Consider the following 19,357-nt stretch of genomic DNA (forward strand, 5'->3'; position numbering starts at 1 on the left):
AATAGAAATCAATAAAATAAAAGTGAGGCGCAAGGAATCTCAGCTGTTTCAAACTGGAAAGGACATAAACTACGGTCAAACTCTGTTGCTCTCTCTAACCTCATCGAAAGAAGAAAAATGTGATTAAAAAAACAAACATTTCTGTGTATCCCCCCTCTGTTTGCATCTGGGACGAGATGCCAACACCAGAAGATAGTCCTCTTCGTATAACTCTCTCCATCTATGCATTAGCCGTTCTCACTGCTCACGGTTTGTCCTGGAGCTCCCGACGATGGTGTCGTCAATGATGCGCGCATTAATGCTGACGGTGCAATTCCCAACTTCACATTCTGTGGAGAAACCATGGATGACGCCACGCTATCACTATTTTCGGTGATGCTGCTGCTGCCACCCCTAACACCACATTCGCTGGCTCCACTCTCACTCATCTGAACACCCTCCACAACACCCTTTCGTAGGAACTCCCTTGCTTTTCGCAACAACTCCTTCTTGTCCATACCCTCCCAATCCCGCAGCGGCTTCGACAATGGGCTGTATTCCAACACGGGGAAAGAGAGCCCACCCAAGTGCGAAGCGTATATGCTCTTTCTACGGGGTTGTCTATGACTAATAACGACACGGTGGAATAGGTCGAGGCCTTTATGGCGGCTGTCTCGCCCGTATCGTGCGCTATTATGTGTTTCCCGCGGTGGAAGGCTACCATGAACCTCCACAACACCGGTACGTGGTGGCGGTCCTTTAAGGGCACCACAGGCACCTGATGTTGATATTAACTCACTCCCTTTTGGTAGAACAAGGGCTCCCTCCTCCTCCTCACGCGCCATGTCAATCAGATAGGATTTTAGGTCGAGTATGTGCTTGTCATCCACCTCCGAGGGGTATAAAGCATGTTCAAAATGCGCAGCCCGCAAAAGAGCTAAGCGAGCCGGCTCCCTCTTCTTCTTCTTTGGAATTAGGTCCCCCGAATCTCTCCGCAGCGCCGTGCATAAGGGCGCCTGTGCTGTTAACGGCGCGGCAGCTAGCATCTTGGCTCCACATTTGATATCCTCATAGGCGTTTTGCAATTCTTTCTGTGCGATACTACTCAACCTCTGCTGCTGCTCACTGTTGTAAAACGTTGCTCGATCGTATACTCGCTGCATCACATGTTCTTCAACATACTTCTTGAGCGACTCCACATGAGTGGTATCCAACACAGCGAAGTCGGCGAGAGGAGACTTGTTGCAGTAGTCTCTCTGGATGGCAAGTAGGATGTTTTTTGGATGTTTAAAGCGACTCATAGCAGAGGCAGAGTACTGGTTAAAGACGTGTTGGTCAAGGTTGGGGTCAGGTGCCCACACATAACCCTCACAGGCCCCAATGTAACGTGTGTTATGGCGTAGTTGATAAGCGCATTCGAGACTGGCCATAAAACACGAATCAAAGACCATCGCCTCAAATTTTCGCTTGCCGAGAATGGAGGCGAGCTCATGGCATTGCAACGCCAGTTTGTTCTCCTCTAATTCCAGGTAATCTCCCATCCCATGACCACCGTACACAAAATAACTCCGACCGGGGTCGTGGCAACGCTGTAGAAAGTCTTCAAGCATGTCCTGACGATAGCCAACAACATTTTCGTAGTTCTTCAATGTGTAGTCGCTCCCAGTGATACTTGCTTCAAAGCTCCCACCACTGGAGTTAAAGGCAAGCATGCAAAGATCGGTAACGCCCTTTACCTTCCTCATTTGCTGAAACTTCCAGAATGGCCACCCCGACACATTTTTAATGCAACTGCAGACCACGATGAGGCGGTTATTTGGTCGTGGGGCTCGGGACAACATTACGTTACTGCCGGCCGTAACTGTGTTTACTTATTGAACTCTCTATTATTAACTTTCTCTCCCTTACGCCTACTTGACTACTCCACTTCGCCTCCTTTTCCCTCCCTCTCCGGTTCTCGCACAGTAGCAACAGTAGAATCTCTCTATACGCAACACGCTAAGTTATTAATCTCCTTTACCTTCCGCTTACCTTTTCCTTTTATTTCTTTTTTTCTTTCGCTATCACACTCGTCTCCCTCACTTAACCCCCCCCCTTTTCTTAAAAAGGAAATAAATTTAGCCTCCCTGCCAGCTATATGTATACGTATGTCTGTATATATATATATATATATATATATATACGTGTGTGTGTGTGTGTGTGTGTGGACGGTCGGTCAAAGGTAAGTCGGCCTTCGTAAAAGGGTAAAAGCAGGTTGCTGCTGCTGTTAACCACAATGGGCGAGCTTGCGCCTGCACGACCTCAACGAGGGATACGCTTTCTCACAGAGATATGTTTCTTCCTTTTTCCCTGTTTCGTTTTGATCGTCGCTAGTGCGAAGGATAGTGCACGCCGTGCTGATATTTCCGTAAAGTGTGTCTTTCGCCGCTCCGCTCTAAAAAAAGCGATCGCGTTCGCGTGTGGCAAAGTTTCGGGATAAGATATTAGTGGCCGCTCCGAGTCTGCGGCAATGCTGTAATTTGGCCACCCCTCCTTCTTCAGTCCCCGTCTTCTTCAACCTAAGGAACAAACATAGAAGTGGGAAGACAGCAAAAAAAAAAGGATGGATTAGCGAAACACAAAAACAAGGAAAAACAGTGCAAAGTAAAGGAGAGCGAAAGAGGAATCTCTTTCATTCCAACTAGCGTTGAGTTAAGCACGGCACCAGAGGAATGTACAGTAGTCACGCTTTGATTTTATCCTTCTCCACAACGCTTATACAAATAATTCAGTGGGCCACAAAACATCATCCCAAAGAAGTGAATACCTGTAGAATGAACGCTACAAAGGGCGTATTACAGGAAAATGGGGGGAAAAAATGAAAGGTGAAGCAACAAAAATCGCTTTGAACAGAACGGAACCCTCTCGCCCCGCCCTCCTCCTAGTCTTTAGGGCGCCCAGTCCATTCATCTAAGTGACATCTAATGTGACAGTTCATGCCATTCTAGTACATGACCCAAACAACTTACATGCATAAGCTGTTAATAACCGTTGATGGTGCGAACGCTCCCACCCCTTTTCTTTGATGCTCCGCACACGAGATGATAGAACTAACTGGAGAACCACATTCGTCTCTGCATTGCCCTAAGCTCCTGTCGCATAAGGTTCACTTCGCTATTGACACCCTCCACCTCCAGTCGTCGCCACTTCTCTAACTCTCTCAATCGCTTTTTGTCCTTTGTTCGTTCCTCCCGCAGCCGCGTCAACTCCGCCCCGCGTTGAACGAGAAGAGCACCATACCGCTCGCGTTCAGTAATTAGTAATGCCCTCCGCTCCTGAAGCTGCCGACGCAGGCGCTCGGTGACCACCTTAGCATTTTCATCTGCAATCTCTCGTTGTCTCTGCAGGTCGACGGTGTGTTTCTGCCTCTCTTCCTTCAGAGTTGCTAGTGCATCGCTAAGGGCTACCTGGAGCCGTTCAACGGTGCCGCGCAACTCCCGGTTCTCAATACGCATGTCGTGCCGTGTCTGGATGAGATCCGCCAGGCTCGCCTGATGTAAACCGTGCAGCCGTTCAATTGAGGCGAGGTGAGTACCCGTCATCTCCGTCCGCCGACGTTCCAGTTCTCGCTCCTCCTGCAGTCGGCTCGCTCGCTCGGTCTCGTGCATGGCTCGCTGCGCGTCCAGCAATGACTTCAGCATCTCAACCTCCTCTCTGAGAGCAGCCACGAGGGCAGATGACGGGGAAGAAAGTTCGTTTGCTGAGTTGCTGGTGTACGGGTCCTCATCGCCTGTGGTATCATGCTGCTGGGTGGCACACGCTTGCCGCAAGCTAATGGTTTGCTGTCCGCTGCGACGTTTTGACGTAGTTCGCCTGGTCGGTGAGGTGGAGGCAGTGGGATTTGGAAGCTTCTGAGCTCCCGATCTCGCTGCAGCGGTTTGCTTCATGAGTGCAGCAATCGTCGCACGATCGTCCCCCGCCTGCGCGTGAAGCGCGACGTTTTCATACATTAGGCGATTCGCCCGTTCCCTCTCTTCCTGTAGCATTGAGCGCGTTTCTGAAAGTTCTCTCTGAACCTTCCCTAATTCCTCAACTCTCTGAGCAGCCTCACATCGTAAGCGCTGCGCCTCGGCCTGCTCGGGCTTCAGGCAACTGTCGATTCGCTCAATCAACGCCAACTTCTCCGCATCATGCTGCTTAATTGTGTGCCTTAGCATTCGGACATAATCTTCAGTAATCGCAACCGCCTCAGTGAGTGTCTGTGAAGTTGCCGCTGTGACAGGGCCACCGCTGCTGCCACTGTCCTGCCTAACTGCAGTGGGCATCAGAAGGGACTACAGCCGGAATGGACGGAGTGGAGCAGAAAGTTGGAAGCCTAAAGACGCACTCAGCGCCGTCAGCGATTAAAATCGACACCCACCATTGCAGAGGGAAAATAACGAGAAAAAATACGAAAAAAAAAAAGTAACTAAAATAACTCCAAGCGGCAAATCAGCCGTTTATACCTAATGGCTGACGGTCGCGCACCGCATCTCAACCAACATACCACCTCCAGTATAAAAATAACCCAAGGTAACGGAAAAGCAACGGAAACTGCCATGCCGCTGTTCGATTCTCAATGTATACCAAAGAAGGGGGAAAAAACGTCACACGCGAAATGTCGTTATGTAAGATGGCATGGAAACGAGATTAAGAAATAAAATACCGCACATCACGGATCAAATATGTCACCTTAATCGTTACGTGCAAATGCGGTCCTTCCTAACCCTCACCGCCCACCAGCGATCGGCGCGCCCGCCCCACAGTTAATGCAACTCTTTAGGGAACAAACCGCTTTCACGTGGGGAGGCGGCGTCATGTGACCCCCGTATTTCACACTCTCGACATTAGAGTGCGATATAATTCAACATTTTTACTGCTCATAGAAAACAGCTCCCCCGCACTCGGTACGAGTTATCCGATATTTAAATCTCTGACATTTTGGTAGATACGGCAGACTACATGGTATGCTCAACTGAAGCACCTGGCCTCCAATACTGTTTCCTAAAGAGTAAAACTAAAAATGCGGGAGAGTAGAGAATAAGACTGGGAAAAGTTGAGCGCGATATGGCACACCAAGGAAAACGCAGACCCATACAGGTACTCTCACACATATCTCCACAACGGAAATAACAAAATGGAGTAAGCGTAACAACACGGCAGTCGAGAATCGAACAACGGTGCTGACAGATTAACAATGAGGAGGGAAATGAAGGTAGTTGTGAAGACACATGGTCGCGCATCGAACAAATGAGTGAATAGAGTAAACGGCTGACCGGCGCTCGTCACAGATATACAAAACTACCTGTGGTTCCCCTACTATAGGAGGGAATTTTAAAAAGAAAAAGAATCGGAGACTAGGGACAAATGTACAACAACGGAAAATCTCGTCTCACTTTGGGGTGGTGAGTGTTAGACTCGCATCATAATGTCTCGGTGAGGTGGAGCCAGTAACAGGAAAAAAGACAGAAGAGGTTATACGAAGAAATCATGCACATACATATATTTATTTACTTGAACAGATAAGTAAAGGGGAAATGGAGAAGTTATGGCTCTTTGCGTCAAATTACAACACCAGGAGCGTCGGCCAATCTCGTTATTTCCCACAACCAAACGACTCAGGAGCACCAAACAAAGTAGTAAGGGGAGAGTTCAGAAAAATAAAAAGGAAAGGAAAAATATTAATAACAAGCCTCCACCGTTATGGATTTATTTCATAATATATCCCCAAGGGGCGAAGGAAAAAAAAAACGCTACCACACAAACCCTTCGGCACATTCATCAATAATATTCGCGATAATAAAACTAGAAAGAAATAAAGATATGAACTTACAATAGTGAAGGGAAAACAAAGTACGATAGAAAGTATTGAATAAGCTTGGCTTTTGAAAGACGTCCCCATTTCACCACCCTCAAGAAGGAGGGATAATGAGACTATGAGCTCAACATTATCGATACCCTTTCTTCCTCGACTGTAATATGCAGAGCAGTCCTGGTGGCCCCTAGCCGAATAAAGCAATATGGCGATTCTAAAGCACCGTCAGAGTAATTCCTCTTCATATTGTTGTTGTCACTTCCACATCATAGTGCTGCGCACGCCCTCATATCCGTTACAAAACACACACACACATTTTGTCGCGGCACAGGGTCCACTCACTCCATCCATAAACATTCTTTGCGTTGCAAGTTGATTTTATGCTCATCCCTGCTAACAGTGTTAATATTCCTTCGAGAGATAGCCAAAACATCATCACTCAGTCCCCCTGCGGTCCCTTGAGCCATAAGGTGCAGCACTCGTCTCCGCTGGCAACTCAAGCCGTATGGAATTGATATCATTCGCACCCTCCGGTTTCTCAGGGAGGGACTCGGCTGCAACCCGGCGGCCCTCCAGTGCCGATCGAACCAACTTGAGGTATTCGCAGTGCACGTATGTATTTGCTCCAAATGCAGTCAAGTTGAGACCGAGCATAACGAGAAGTGGCATTTGAACACACACACGCTCCAAGCAAACCTCCACCCCGAGTTTGTTAGCTTCATACGTATACCACTCCCCGTACAAGAGACGGTTGTACAGTATGGTGGAACAGGCCGTGGCGACGAAACAGTAGTTGTAGTGTAACCCCAAATCCTTGGCGTAAATTGTGTTCACAACAAGGATAGTCACCGAGGCAATGATGCCATTTCCAATGGCACCCACAACAAACGCAAACGGTAATACGTATTCATTGGACACGGTGAGAAAGAGAACAAGCATGATGGTGATAGCGGCTGTTGGTATGAAGAGTGTGACTGTGATGGGAATACGATCCTCCGCCTTGCGCTTCTGTGACCATATCTCAAGGTAGCTCATAATGAGACGGCCCGCGGCGCTTCCCGTACCGTTCAGCACAGTTAGTAAAGTATTGAGGGAGTCATCAATCTCTTTGCCGGCAAGGGCAGCGAAAAGGAAGCGGGTGTTTATCAAGACAACAAACTCAGCCCCAAGGGTACAAAATAGTGACCAAAAGAGCGCCCACAGCCTCAATGTCTTGACGCTATCAATGAAACGCGTCTGGTACTGTGGTGGGATGTAGTCCAGCTCATCTATCTCACCCTCGGACGATCCGTCGTCCCTTCTTTGGTCTTCAATGCTCCCCGCGGAAACCTGGCTCTCCTTACGCCAGAACCTCCAGCTTTTATCCAGGCATTTGGCCGGTAGGCAAACAATTGGATACAGAAGCCATATAACCACAAACACTATTGTAGAGGCCTTTCGGTTGAACGGCGACACATCCGTATACGCAATCAGGGCACTTTGTAGGGGCAGAACAATGATGAGCACAGTGATAATGAGCAGCCCAATAGCAAAGCGCAAGGTAGGAGGCTCCTGTCTTAAATACACAGCCTTTGTTGCCTCACGTCTCGTTATCTCCTCTTCCGTTAGGTGCTTGAGCATATAGTCCGTTATTATGTAAGGAGCCGAACGCATCACGAGCATCACAACAATACCAACGACAGCCCCAAACGCCAGAAGGAAATAAAAGTAATTCGTGGGGTCGTCCTCGAAGAACGCTAACTGTATTGCCCCCAGCAAGGCGGAGCCCAAACCAATAAACGTCTTCATCACCGCCACGATCCAACCCTTTGCAGTAGGAAACTGAGTTAGGGTCGTCACCACGCAAGCAAGGTCATAAAGACCACTTGCAAAGTTGAAGATGCCATTAAAAACGCACAACAGAACAACGGAAGCGGTAATGGTACCCCCAAACGTCAGTGCCATGAAAAGCAAACCGGTGGCCATCATGACAAAACCCATCACCAATACGGGGAAAACACCGAAGTAGTCGTACACAAAGGCGTAGGGCAGACCAAAGTAAGATAAGACAAGACCAACGGTACTGATCGTCGTCATTTCGGCCTGTGTGAAGTGGTACCGCTCTTGCAAATCTCCGCTGAATATGTTGAAGCGAAGGTGAGGGACACACAAACACAGCCGAAAACACCGACTACGAGAATCGCGAAGCGCTTCGGTTCACTTATCACAAGCTTGGGTTCCGGTCCAACCTCAGTAGCACGTTCATCTCCTTCAGTGACACTCATTTCGAGCAAGCGCAAAGGCAAGTAGATCCGACGTATGGAAGCAATGTATTAATGCGCCTGAGGGCTTCTTTCCTCTGGTGGTAGTAATACGTGAAGATGAAAAGAAGTCGCCTATCAGGGTCAGGAGCAACAACTTTTACTCCGGAATACACACTCCTCTTTGTTTCTTCGCCACTTTACCCTTTGCGAAGGGGGCGTATTACCGTTGAGAAGCCTTGGGTCAACTGACTGTTAGACGACCTAGAAGAGAGTAGAAGGAAAGGCAAGGGGCACGTTAGTGAAGTTCACACGGGTATACATGTGGTAGCAACAGGAAAAATTTGTGTGGAAGCAACACCCGACAAGGTAAACATAACGGTCCACCAAAACATGACACCATGATGAAAACCCACCGAACAACCATATCAAATACCCCCAGCGCAGCCAGCATTGTCAGCGGGTATGCTGAACAATACAAACCCTGACGGCACCGCAGAACTCAACAACAGCAGCATCTGTTGCTGGCATCAGGTCAGTCGCCATTGACGTACTTTTCCCTTCCATCGCCTGGAGGCATTGGGGCAGCAGCACATCCGCCACCGGAACGTAGCGAAACAGGCCCAACGGCGCGAGAAAACGGCCCCACTGCCGTGTACGCCGTGTTAAACGAGTCGCCACAGTTGCCCTCACCTCAGCTCGCTTCTCATTGAGCAGCCATTGGTGCAAGGTCGCGCACCTCCGATACAGTAACACCGACATCAGCACGCAACTCACGTCACAGACCGGCGTCAAACAGAACGAAGGTAACTGGGAGGACGTAGGTGAAAGCAGATTAAGGACACCCTTAATGTGAGGTGGGGTTAAAAGCACTAAGCGTGTGCCACCCAGCGATTCTTCGTTACCAGAGGCCCTAACAGCCGCTGCTGAGGAATGGTGTTGAGCGGGAATCACAGGTTGAGAAAGTTCACTAAGAGCAAACTCAATTAGTGTTTCGCACAGGAGCGGTACGGCAGAGGCGATATCTTGACCTCCTGGTACCGCATGGGATGCGTTCAAACCGCCACCACCATCACCACCTGTTGTGGTGCCAGGTTGAGATGACGGCTCAGTGACCCGCAGGCGCTTTAGCCGCAATGTCGCGCGCGGTGTCTCATCTGCCCTTAAACCAGCCGCTGAAGAAGGAGATTGTGTGACCGGGGTTGCACCCCCCACAGACAATTCGCTGCTACGAGTCGTCCCCAATTTCAAGTTACTGTAGACAAAGCTGCTCAACATAGCCTGGAGTCTTGAACGAAGCACCGCTACATGTTCGTCATTCTCCTTGCCCCTGGCCTTATTGGAGACAATCGTCTCAAGCAACTGCCACACGCGTCCAGCAATATAAAGCTGTGACACCGGTAGCCGCAGAGCCAGCGCAGCGAAAAAGGCGGACCCGCTCTTAACACCCAACTCCCCAAGCAACGGCCCCCCGTCGCTCTCTAAATCGGCGAAGGACGGCCCCAAAAGGGCTACATTGGGGTGGTCTAGCGCGTGGCGAACCACCTGCGAAGCTAAGCAGTATCCATCATACAACACAAGAAGGAGGGCGTGTGGTGCACAAAGAGCGACGGTCTCACAGCCCTCCAGGCCCCCGTCCTGCTCCAGCAACAATAGCCCACCTGCCAAAGTGTCGCAAAACGAGGGATTTTGTGCCGAGTGACCCCCACTCTCGCTAACCACAACACCTCCCCCCAACGCACTCCCCATTTGCCGTAATTCACCTAACCACAGGCGAAAAACTGCGTGTAGAGCCAACACGGTGGTGCCTTCAAGCACATCGAATTGATCACCATCACCCTCTTTCCCCTTCAAATCCTTCTCCCCACCGAGGAGAGGGTTCACTAACACACGCCGAAGCGCAGGCCAAAAGCCCTCGCACATCCCACCCACCAATAGATTGTGCAGAGAGTCCACCGAGCCGCGTCCGCTTCCTTCGAAACAAAGCTGATGCCACGTATTTCGCCACGATGCCGGAACAAACGGTTCAACCACATCCTTTTGGAGCATCACCAAGATGCGCAAGGGGTACTGGAAGGCCAAAAAGGTGGCGAGACCAGGTGGAAGTTCCCCTAATGACAATGAAGTGGGATGTGCAGGATTCCACGAGTCAAGGAGTGCAGAGAGTAGCTCACTGACATCAGTGCTGCGAAAGTCCACAGGTGGTTGGGACCGGGAGGCATCCTTGGCTCCACGCACGAGGGAAAAAAGTGGTAAGGAATGTCTAAGACGTGTCGGCGACTCAGAGGAGTTTGGCCTGGAGAACGCTGTCATGCGCTCGGTGGGTCTTAAATAAAGCTCGTGACTTAGCCGCAGTAACAGTGCAGCGTTGTACGGTGGACAGAGTTTCTCAAATACGAAATGTCGACATGTTTCATTTTGGAGCCCCCCAGCACTGATAAGGCGCAATGTCAGGCTCCCACGTTCCAATGCAGACATTCGAGGGAGAGCCACTTGCGCTGTCCTCCGCAACATAAAGGTAAGCACCGATCCCAACACAAAATCCATGTGCCCCTCCTCAGAAGTACATAAGGCACACAACTCGATGATTTCTTCCATCCGCTAGTGCTGCCGGGTGGGAGGGGGGGGGTGCGGATTGCCCTATGGAAAGGGGGAAGTTGTCTCTTAGAAGAAACACGCAACTAAGCACAACTCTCACCTCACCAAAACCACCGCGGTTCTCTCCTTTCCACGAGCGAGAGCCTCTACACGTGCATGTATACGCGTGAACATGAAGGGAAGAACAGTATTTGTTCAAATGATGAAATAAGTGTTCAAGAGTGAGGAGAAACAAAAGGATATACCGTATATTTGTCACAGAGAACCGATTAAGATTTAAAAGAAACAGCGTAACAACAAGAGCCGCATGGCGGGGCGATGAAGTCCCAGCAGTCCCGTGACCAACACGATAATAAAACAGAAAGAACGGAGTAAAAAAAAAACGGAGTGATGCACCACACATCAAACAGCTCTACCTAACCCTCATACTGGTCCAAAGTTAAAAACGCTTGGTGTGTGGCAGGAGATAACCAACCATTCCAAGTACGCTTGTGTGGTGTAAATCGAAAAACAAAGAAAAAAGTAAAGTAAAACAGACAACAATTTTAAAGAACAGTGGCGCCAACTAGCAGTAACAGCAGTAATAACGACAATACCGCGAGCCTCAGTCTTACACCCCATTTTCCTTATCTGTGTTCCCCTCCTCAACTTACCCCGCCTCGTCCAACTTCATACGGGAGCGAACTCAGATGATATGCATAGCAGTAAAGTAGTAAAAATAATAATGATAATAATAACGCTGTAGCGAGTAAACGAGTAAACTCGCAAAACACCGCACACTGGGCATAGCGATGACCGTTAGGGTTACCTAGAGAGGCATAAATGAACCCCGCAACCACAACGGCTGCAGTAGCAAGTGACAGCAGTAACGATGACGAAGACTGCAGGAAGTACATAAATAAATAAAAGGAAGCCGAATGATTTTTGGATTTTTTTTTTCAAAAACAAAGAAGAATTCACCATGTATTTATTTTCCTTCCCTTCCCCTTTCCCGCAGTTCCCCTTGTGAGTGGGTGGATGAGTGTGTGTGTATGTGTTCTCCCTTTTTCCTCCACGACCTCATCCCAATCCGCGCCTACACAAACCCCAAGAGAGCAGGTTAAGGAAATCATGTAGAAGAAATCTCCAACATGGGCAGTCAAGACCCTTCATTCACATTCGTTTCCCCTACAACGATTTTCCAAATTCGGGAACCGATACTTGCACGCCATGTGGCTACAATTTTCGGAAGTACTCGGTAAGTAAGGCAGGGCCGAAGCCTGTTGCCCCATTGCTGTTAAACACTGGGTACGCCAAATCCACGTGGATGTGCGCGCCAGTGAATTTCGGGCTCAAATGGGTAGTAATGAAGTAACCAGCACATGAAACACCAGCATTGTCACGTCTCTCCATCAAGTTGGTCATGTCGGCATGATTGCTCTTGAACTCGGGCTCGTGATATTCCGGGCAGTAAAGCACCGGGAAGCATGTCTCCCCTGACTCCCGTCCCGCCCGCAACATTGCAGCTTCAGCCCCCTCCTCGTTGACGTACAATCCCGCATGGTGGCGACCAGTGGCAATACCTTGCGCTCCCGTAAGAGTTGCCATATCGATGACAACATCTGGGGTAAAGGACAACTCATTCGTCGCGTGGAAAACACCATCGCCGAGCACAATGCGGCCCTCTGCGTCAGTGTTGATTACCTCCACCGTCTTGCCAGACTTCATAACGATGATGTCGTCGTTTCTGTAGCTCTTAGGACCAATGGCGTTCTCCGCGAGGCACAATGTGCAACTGAGCTGCACTGGCTGCTGAAGCCGCACAGCTGTCAGAAAACCGCAAAACACGGCTGCCGCTCCACCCATATCATGCTTCATCAATTTCATGTAGTCGGCCGGCTTGAGCGCGAGACCGCCACAATCATACACGATGCCCTTGCCGACGAGGGACACCTTTTTGACGGGAGTGCCCTTCGGTGTGTACAACAGCGTTACGAGACGAGGAGCCTCAAAAGCAGCCTTTCCCACACTGTATATGCCTCCGTAACCGCGCTCACACAAATCGTCACCACAAATGACGTCCACATCGAAGCCAAGCGCCTTTGCGTAGCCTTGCGCAATTTCTGTGAAGGTTGCAGTGGTTAGCAGGTTGGGAGGCGCGTCAACAAGACGCTGGCAGAGTTGCGTCGAAGTGGCAACCGCCTCCAAGTCCTTTGGCGGGATCGCGGGCGGCTCCGGGAACACCACCTGCAACCGGCTGACCTTACCACTGTTGTAAGCCGCCGCTGCCGCACCATCCTTTGCGGAGAAGTTGTGCTTTCCACAGCGTGCTACAGCAGCAGCGATGGGAAGGACAGCATTGGAAAGCACAAAGACATCCACCGTTGTATTAGGCTCTTTAACTTCGTCCAATGCAGCAGTTACAAGGGCAGTCACAACATCCGGTCGGGCAGGGCAGTTGTTGCGAGATGCCTTCGTGGGCACCTCACCAATGACAACGCGCACGAACTTTGAGCCTGCCGCATTCGCAAGTCCCTCCACCAAAACACCGTACGTCCCACCTTCCTTCACCCGCTCAACAGCTTCAGCAACAGCGGGATTGTAAAATGGTAAACGCTGGACGGCGGGGTCACGGAGTTGCTTATGAGTTCCAACAAGAACAGCGAGTCCTGAGGACAGTATACCCTTCTGGTTGCTTTCGTAGGCGGCGACATCGGTGAAGCAAACATTGGTTTTGTATTCGACGCACGACTGGACGAACGCAGAAAGCTCTTTTGCTTCGGCCTTGGGTAAAGTAGGCATGGGACTCTCCTTCTTATTTATTGACTTGTTTTGCGTGTGTTTCTTTCCTCCCTCCCTTTGAGCTTCAGGTCCCCTTATGCACCTTATCTCTTATTGTTGTTGCTACACTCCCTTTTTAACAAATTCCTGCTAACGTAAGTCCCAAGCAAGAAATATTGCACTTCTGTCAACTTATATGTACTTCGGTTGTTAGCAACTCAATGGCGATATACCGGTGAAGTTCGAACGTACTCCTTTCAAAGAAAAAAAAAATCGAGATTTGCTTTTCCATGGCAAGAAAACAAAGGAGAAAATAGAGGCGCAGGAGTGACCGCATATTGGTATCAAAGGTGTGAGAGCCTTGGTATCTGTCAAGTTTAAGAAATTTTTGCCTTTCAAAAAAAAAAAAAAAGACAAAGACAAAGTTACCCAATTTCTTCCGTCAACGCAACAGTGGAAGCGTAGAAACAGAAAAAGGGACAAAGAAACATTAAAAACAGCAGTAAGGGTGATAATGATAATAACAATAATAATAATAATAAAAGTACGACCTGTCTCCTGATTTAGCACTTGTTTGGTCCGTAAATTTTATCCATTCTGCGGGCGACTTGTCATTACCGCCTCCCCCCCCCCGCCCCTCCTCAGGTAATAATCCGCTGATTCGCTTCTTCAACTTACCTTTCCTTTACCCTTACTTTCCACATCTTCTTTTTCCCCCTTTTTAAAAAAATCTCTCTTACTTTTCCTTTTTCCCTTTTCTGTTCCTTTTGATTCAATTTTCCCCAATAGTTCTCTTCTCTCTCCTTACATTATTTTTCTTCCTTAGGTTTCATTTTTGACATATTTCCTCCATTCCCACCACCCATACATCTACAACCCCCTCCAAATGTTGCAACAGCAAAACGGAATAGGGAAGAAGGTGGAGACAGGACAGGAGAAAAGAAAAAAAGAAAGAAAGAACCAACGTCTAATTCGGATATTCAATTAGAGAAGAGGGAATAAACTTACGCATATATATATATATATTTATATTTATATTTATATATTTCCCCTCCACCCTTTCAACTGTAGGATATATATATAAAAAAGTAATTGATTGCTAATGCTACTATCATTATTATTAGAAAAAATGACAATAATAATGATAATAGCAATAACAATTATTATAATAACAGGAATAGCAGTTACATATATATAGTTTTAATATAGATATAAACAGCACGAAACGCCGTGAGTAGTAATAGTAGTAGTATTCCACCGGCAACTTGTGTAAGTCCAAGTGCACGTGCAGAAAAGCGAGTGCATATTTTTTTTTAAATTAGAAGTGCTTGGTTGTTTGTTTGTTATTAATGATAATTGAATGGAAAGGGGGGGAAATGGATTTAAATTAGCGTAGATATTTTTATGTTCGTAAAATAAAGGAAGAAAAAAAAACAGTAATTGTGGTCACAAAGACAGCAACTGTGGCGGAATAATATGGAAGGTCTAAATGAACGAGAAAAAAAAACACCGCTGGAGTATCAGAAGAATGTCCCGACACCTTCAGAAACAAAAAAACAAAAGTGGGTGAAAAATGATTTCTCATCATTATCAATATATATATATATATATATATATATAATACATACATGTTTATATGCATGTATGTATATCATACCCCTACGGGGTCAAAAAATGATTGTAAACATAGCTTAAAACGTTTCAACTGGATAAAGAAAGTAAATAACATAAGCGGCGACAACAACTAAAAAGAGAAAAAAAAAGGGTTATGAAACATGCAAAGAAAAAATAGTAGTAACAATAACAATAATAAGAGTAATAGTAATGGCAGTAGTAACAATAATAATAAAAATAAGATAGCGAAATTGGCAGAAGCAACACTTCCTTCCACCCACCACAGACGCCACGCAAAGAAACAAACAAACAAACTAACACGTAAACGCAAACATGCACGCATATACATATATACATATGTGCATACATTCATTCCTTTTTGTAGCCAATCCCTCATTCAATATCTCTGAAAGCTGCAATAATCATTGTAGTAATTCTTATCACAACAGTTCCTGCTTATGTACCTGTTGTTGTTTTAACAGAAGGGGGCAAGAAAAGGAAAAGGAGAAGCGAATGGGAAACCCTTTTGCCCTTAACCCCTTTTCGTTTCTTCCCCTTTTTTGTTTTGTTTTGTCTTGTTGTTTTTCATTTTTTATTTTTTTTTTCTTTTTGTGATTCTCCCTTAGCTTTTCACTTCTGGACACCCACAGCGCCACGCCTCGATGAGCCAAATCGCTCAGTTGGAGCGGGAAAACGAAACAAAACAAGCAAACAAATACAGAGTAAGCAGTAATTTAAAAAAGGGGCTCGAAACAGGCACAAGTATGAACTGTACGCTCACACGCGCAGCAGTTCATCTCTCACACATGTTAACAAACAAGACATGCTATCACCGAAAATAAGCAGAAATAAGCAGAGTGAAAACAAAAAAAAACGAAATAAACGAAATAAAAACAAAACGCAACCGGACGCATGCATATACAAACAAAAATGTATACACGTACATACGCACGTGCATACATAAATATATATGTAATTTTTGTGATATATTTATATCATATATATATAGATAGATAAATTTATCAAGAGGTGTGAAAGGGACAAAAAGAAAGAATTGGAAACATATGTCATCAACTACATATCATCTGTCACCGGCCGACACAACAAGCCGCAGTAAACACAACAGCGGGGAAAGGAAAATACACAAATGCGTATACAAGTAAAATAATCAAATTATATACCTGCATTTGTACGTGTTTGTGTTTTACATCTTTCATTTCCCTCTTCTTGTATTTTCTTTTCTTTTCTTCTCTTCTTTCATTACTTTCTTATTTCATTTTTCAGCCCATTCAAAACCAATTTTGGAAATTTTAAGTGAATGGGCTTTCCTCTTTTTCTTTTTCGTTTTTTTTTGTTTTCAGCACAAAATTTCCTTCTTTCCCCCCTCCGTCCTGCTGCCGCTGTCGCCCCTTTCAGCTTCAAACTCATTGTTACAAAAAGCAACATCCCGCTTCTTTTCGCCATGATATGTGTTGTAGGCATTCAAATACGGTACATTTTTCTTTCATACACTCATCTCCTCAACTGCAAACTTGTCCCTATTATTATTGTTTTGTTTTGTTTTTGTTTTGTTTTATTCTTCTTCCTTCCTTCCTTCCTTCCTTACATCCTTCCTTCCTTCCTTTTCCCCCTTCATCTCTCTCTCTCCTCATCCACCTCATTTTTTTCTGTTTCCATCATCATTACTTTTCATTATATTTTATTAAAATAAAATATAACGCAGATCTTACTCATTTCCTCTTTTGTTTCTTTCCCCTTCCTTTTGTATTTTTTTTTTCATGAACTTCTCCACAGCTCTTTTGTCATCTCCCTTCTTTGTTCTTTTTGTTTTATTTTTGAGACATGACCGAATAATCTCCGCTGAATGAAAGGAGGAGAGGGGGAAAAAAAAAACTCACACGCTCCATCATGCATTCAACGTTTTCCTTTTCTTTTTTTTCGTTTCTTCTTTTTTTTTTTAATTTACTTATATATATATATATATATATATATTACTTTTTTATTACCAATTAGAACTATTATTACTATCATTATTTTGCTCCCTTTCTCTTCATCTTTTTTTTTCTTTTTTCTTCTTCCTTCTTTTTCTTAATGTCCTCCGAGAGAGGGGGGGGGTTAAAAAAAAAATGACAAAAAAAAACACGCCAAATGAAAGAAGAAGAAGAAGGGGGGGAAAAAAAAAACAGACGCATGCGCATGTTTTTGTTAAGATTCAAAAACAATTCTACACCTTCTATTGCGCCGCCACGACACCCTCACCACAACCACCACCATATTTTGAAAAATAAAAGACAAAAACCAAAAAAGAAAAAGGGAGAAAAAACAAAAGCTCTGAGAAAATCATTAAAGTCACACATGGAAAGTTAACAAAAATAATAATATAAGTAAGAAAAAGAAGGAAGGAAAGGAGAAAAAAGAAAGGCGGCATATGATACGAAACATCGATTACATTTATTTTATAAAATACCCACTTTGGTAGGAGGGAAAAGAAAAAAAAATACACACACACCTCCGCTAAATTCTCTCTATTTCTTCTTTTCTTTTCCGTGGGTGTGTTGTTGTTTTTGCTTTTTCTTTTTTTTTTTGAAAAAAAAATTACGTTTTTTTTTTTTTTTCCACGGGGATCAAATTCTTTCCTTCCGTCAAATCTCCCACACCCGCCCTTGTCAAATTTTTATTTATTTATTTATTTATTTATTTTTCTTTCATTTTGTAATTCCTTCCTTCCTTCCTTCTTTCGTTTCTTTTTCTTTTTCTCTTTTCTTTTGAAAACTTTACTTTTTATTTCCTTTCACCACGAGTTGGTTGTAAAATTGTTGTTGGTGGTGGGTGGGAGCAGAAAAGCAGCAAAATGAGGGGGGAAAACAAAAAAAAGAGGTGGTGAGCGCATGAGCAAAATAAGACGTGAAATAAAAAAACAAAAGTATTTATTTAGTATTTATTTTATTTTATTTCACTCACTCTCCCAAATTGTATTTGCTACGCTCTCATCAGATACCCGTTACAACAACCACAAAAAGAAGAAAAAAGGAAAAAAAGAAAAGGAAAAAAAAGAATGACGAAGCAAGCAGAACGACAACAACAACAATAACGGTGGTATAAATTTAGAAGGCGAAAGTCAAAAGAGTACAATAATAATATTATTAATAACAATAAAGAAAGCGAGTTCGTTTATTAGCTTTTTTAAAACAAAAAAAACAAAAAAAAGCGTTTTGAACTTATTTACATCACGTTCTGGAATAATCTCTTTTTCCTCCTTCCTCTTTCCTTTCTCACGATCATCGAACTGAACAATAGCCGAACGACGCCACTTTTTTATATTTTCTTACTCTTTTCGCGGATAGAAGTTTGAACGCATAATAACCGTAAAAAAAAAAAAAAATCATGCATGTATTCATATTCTTACTGTCTCTTTATATCTCTTTATACCTCTCCCTTTTTTATTCTCTCTTTCTTTCTCTTTCTCTCTCTCTTACACAGACACACACACACATATACATACACATACACATATAGACAGTTTCTAGATTTAATTGAGAGCACCAGTGACGGAAATGTAAACTTAATATTGTAGGAAAAAAAGAAAAAAAGGAAACAAAAAAAGACACAAAACACATTCTCCAGTGCTCTGCAAAAAAAAAAAAAAGAAATTAACGGATACAAGAGGGTGTGCAAAGGGGATGGGGAAAAAAAAAGGAAATATATAATAAAACATATAAGAAAACATGTTCATATATAAAACATACACGTATATCTCTGTGTATATTTTATTTTCATGCATTATATTCCCCACTCATTCATTATTTGTTTTAGTTTCCTCCCCCTCCCCTTTTTTTATTTTATTTTATTCCGTGTGTGTGCATGCGTGTGCGTATATCTGAATTTGTGGTTTTATACTCTCTTCCTTTCCATTATTTCATTTGTACGCAATCAAAAATGTTTCAACAATTGCACATGTTTCATCTTATACGTATTCCTTTTCTTTTCCAGTTTCTTTACTCATTTAGTTATCCATCCACTTATTCATTCATTATTGATGTATACATTTTATATGGAGCTTCCTTTAGGATAATGGAGGGCAACACGTCGTTTCCCCTTTTTTTCTTTTTTTTAAAAAACAAAACAAAACAAAAAGACATAAACATGAAAGCATTAAAACATGTAAAAAAGGGGGGAAAAAAAGCAAAATGAGTGCTTGGAAGGATATAAGGAAAATGTGTAAGTTCGTGGGGTGGGGGGAGGAAAAGACGCGCAAGTGGGTGCACAATAATAAATACTGGTAAGAAAAAAAAGAAAAAGAAATAAAAGTCAACAAATATATATATTTATATAT

At 44.8% G+C, this 19,357-nt stretch overlaps 7 protein-coding genes across 7 annotated transcripts; 2 read left to right on the plus strand and 5 right to left on the minus strand.

The window, feature by feature from the left end:
* Positions 1 to 227: 227 nt before the first annotated feature.
* TbgDal_XI7380 (hypothetical protein, conserved) lies at positions 228 to 1,820 on the minus strand (the record flags this gene model as incomplete). The annotated part of the gene is made up of 1 exon (XM_011781582.1): positions 228 to 1,820. The coding sequence occupies one exon, from the start codon at positions 1,818 to 1,820 to the stop codon at positions 228 to 230; it is 1,593 nt and encodes a 530-aa protein (XP_011779884.1).
* Positions 1,821 to 3,068: 1,248 nt separating this feature from the next.
* TbgDal_XI7390 (hypothetical protein, conserved) lies at positions 3,069 to 4,283 on the minus strand (the record flags this gene model as incomplete). Its single annotated transcript, XM_011781583.1, has 1 exon — positions 3,069 to 4,283. One exon carries the CDS (start codon positions 4,281 to 4,283, stop codon positions 3,069 to 3,071), a length of 1,215 nt encoding a protein of 404 aa, XP_011779885.1.
* A 1,964-nt stretch (positions 4,284 to 6,247) lies between these two features.
* Positions 6,248 to 7,888, minus strand: TbgDal_XI7400 (hypothetical protein, conserved; the record flags this gene model as incomplete). The annotated part of the gene is made up of 1 exon (XM_011781584.1): positions 6,248 to 7,888. One exon carries the CDS (start codon positions 7,886 to 7,888, stop codon positions 6,248 to 6,250), a length of 1,641 nt encoding a protein of 546 aa, XP_011779886.1.
* A 620-nt stretch (positions 7,889 to 8,508) lies between these two features.
* Positions 8,509 to 10,650, minus strand: TbgDal_XI7410 (hypothetical protein, conserved; the record flags this gene model as incomplete). The annotated part of the gene is made up of 1 exon (XM_011781585.1): positions 8,509 to 10,650. One exon carries the CDS (start codon positions 10,648 to 10,650, stop codon positions 8,509 to 8,511), a length of 2,142 nt encoding a protein of 713 aa, XP_011779887.1.
* Positions 10,651 to 11,865: 1,215 nt separating this feature from the next.
* TbgDal_XI7420 (aminopeptidase, putative) lies at positions 11,866 to 13,431 on the minus strand (the record flags this gene model as incomplete). Its single annotated transcript, XM_011781586.1, has 1 exon — positions 11,866 to 13,431. The coding sequence occupies one exon, from the start codon at positions 13,429 to 13,431 to the stop codon at positions 11,866 to 11,868; it is 1,566 nt and encodes a 521-aa protein (XP_011779888.1).
* Positions 13,432 to 16,342: 2,911 nt separating this feature from the next.
* On the plus strand, positions 16,343 to 16,735 carry TbgDal_XI7430 (hypothetical protein, unlikely; the record flags this gene model as incomplete). The annotated part of the gene is made up of 1 exon (XM_011781587.1): positions 16,343 to 16,735. The coding sequence occupies one exon, from the start codon at positions 16,343 to 16,345 to the stop codon at positions 16,733 to 16,735; it is 393 nt and encodes a 130-aa protein (XP_011779889.1).
* A 2,150-nt stretch (positions 16,736 to 18,885) lies between these two features.
* TbgDal_XI7440 (hypothetical protein, unlikely) lies at positions 18,886 to 19,215 on the plus strand (the record flags this gene model as incomplete). Its single annotated transcript, XM_011781588.1, has 1 exon — positions 18,886 to 19,215. One exon carries the CDS (start codon positions 18,886 to 18,888, stop codon positions 19,213 to 19,215), a length of 330 nt encoding a protein of 109 aa, XP_011779890.1.
* Positions 19,216 to 19,357: the final 142 nt, after the last annotated feature.

The sequence above is a fragment of the Trypanosoma brucei genome, chromosome 11, assembly GCF_000210295.1.
Source record: "Trypanosoma brucei gambiense DAL972 chromosome 11, complete sequence".
Lineage (NCBI taxonomy): Eukaryota > Euglenozoa > Kinetoplastea > Trypanosomatida > Trypanosomatidae > Trypanosoma > Trypanosoma brucei.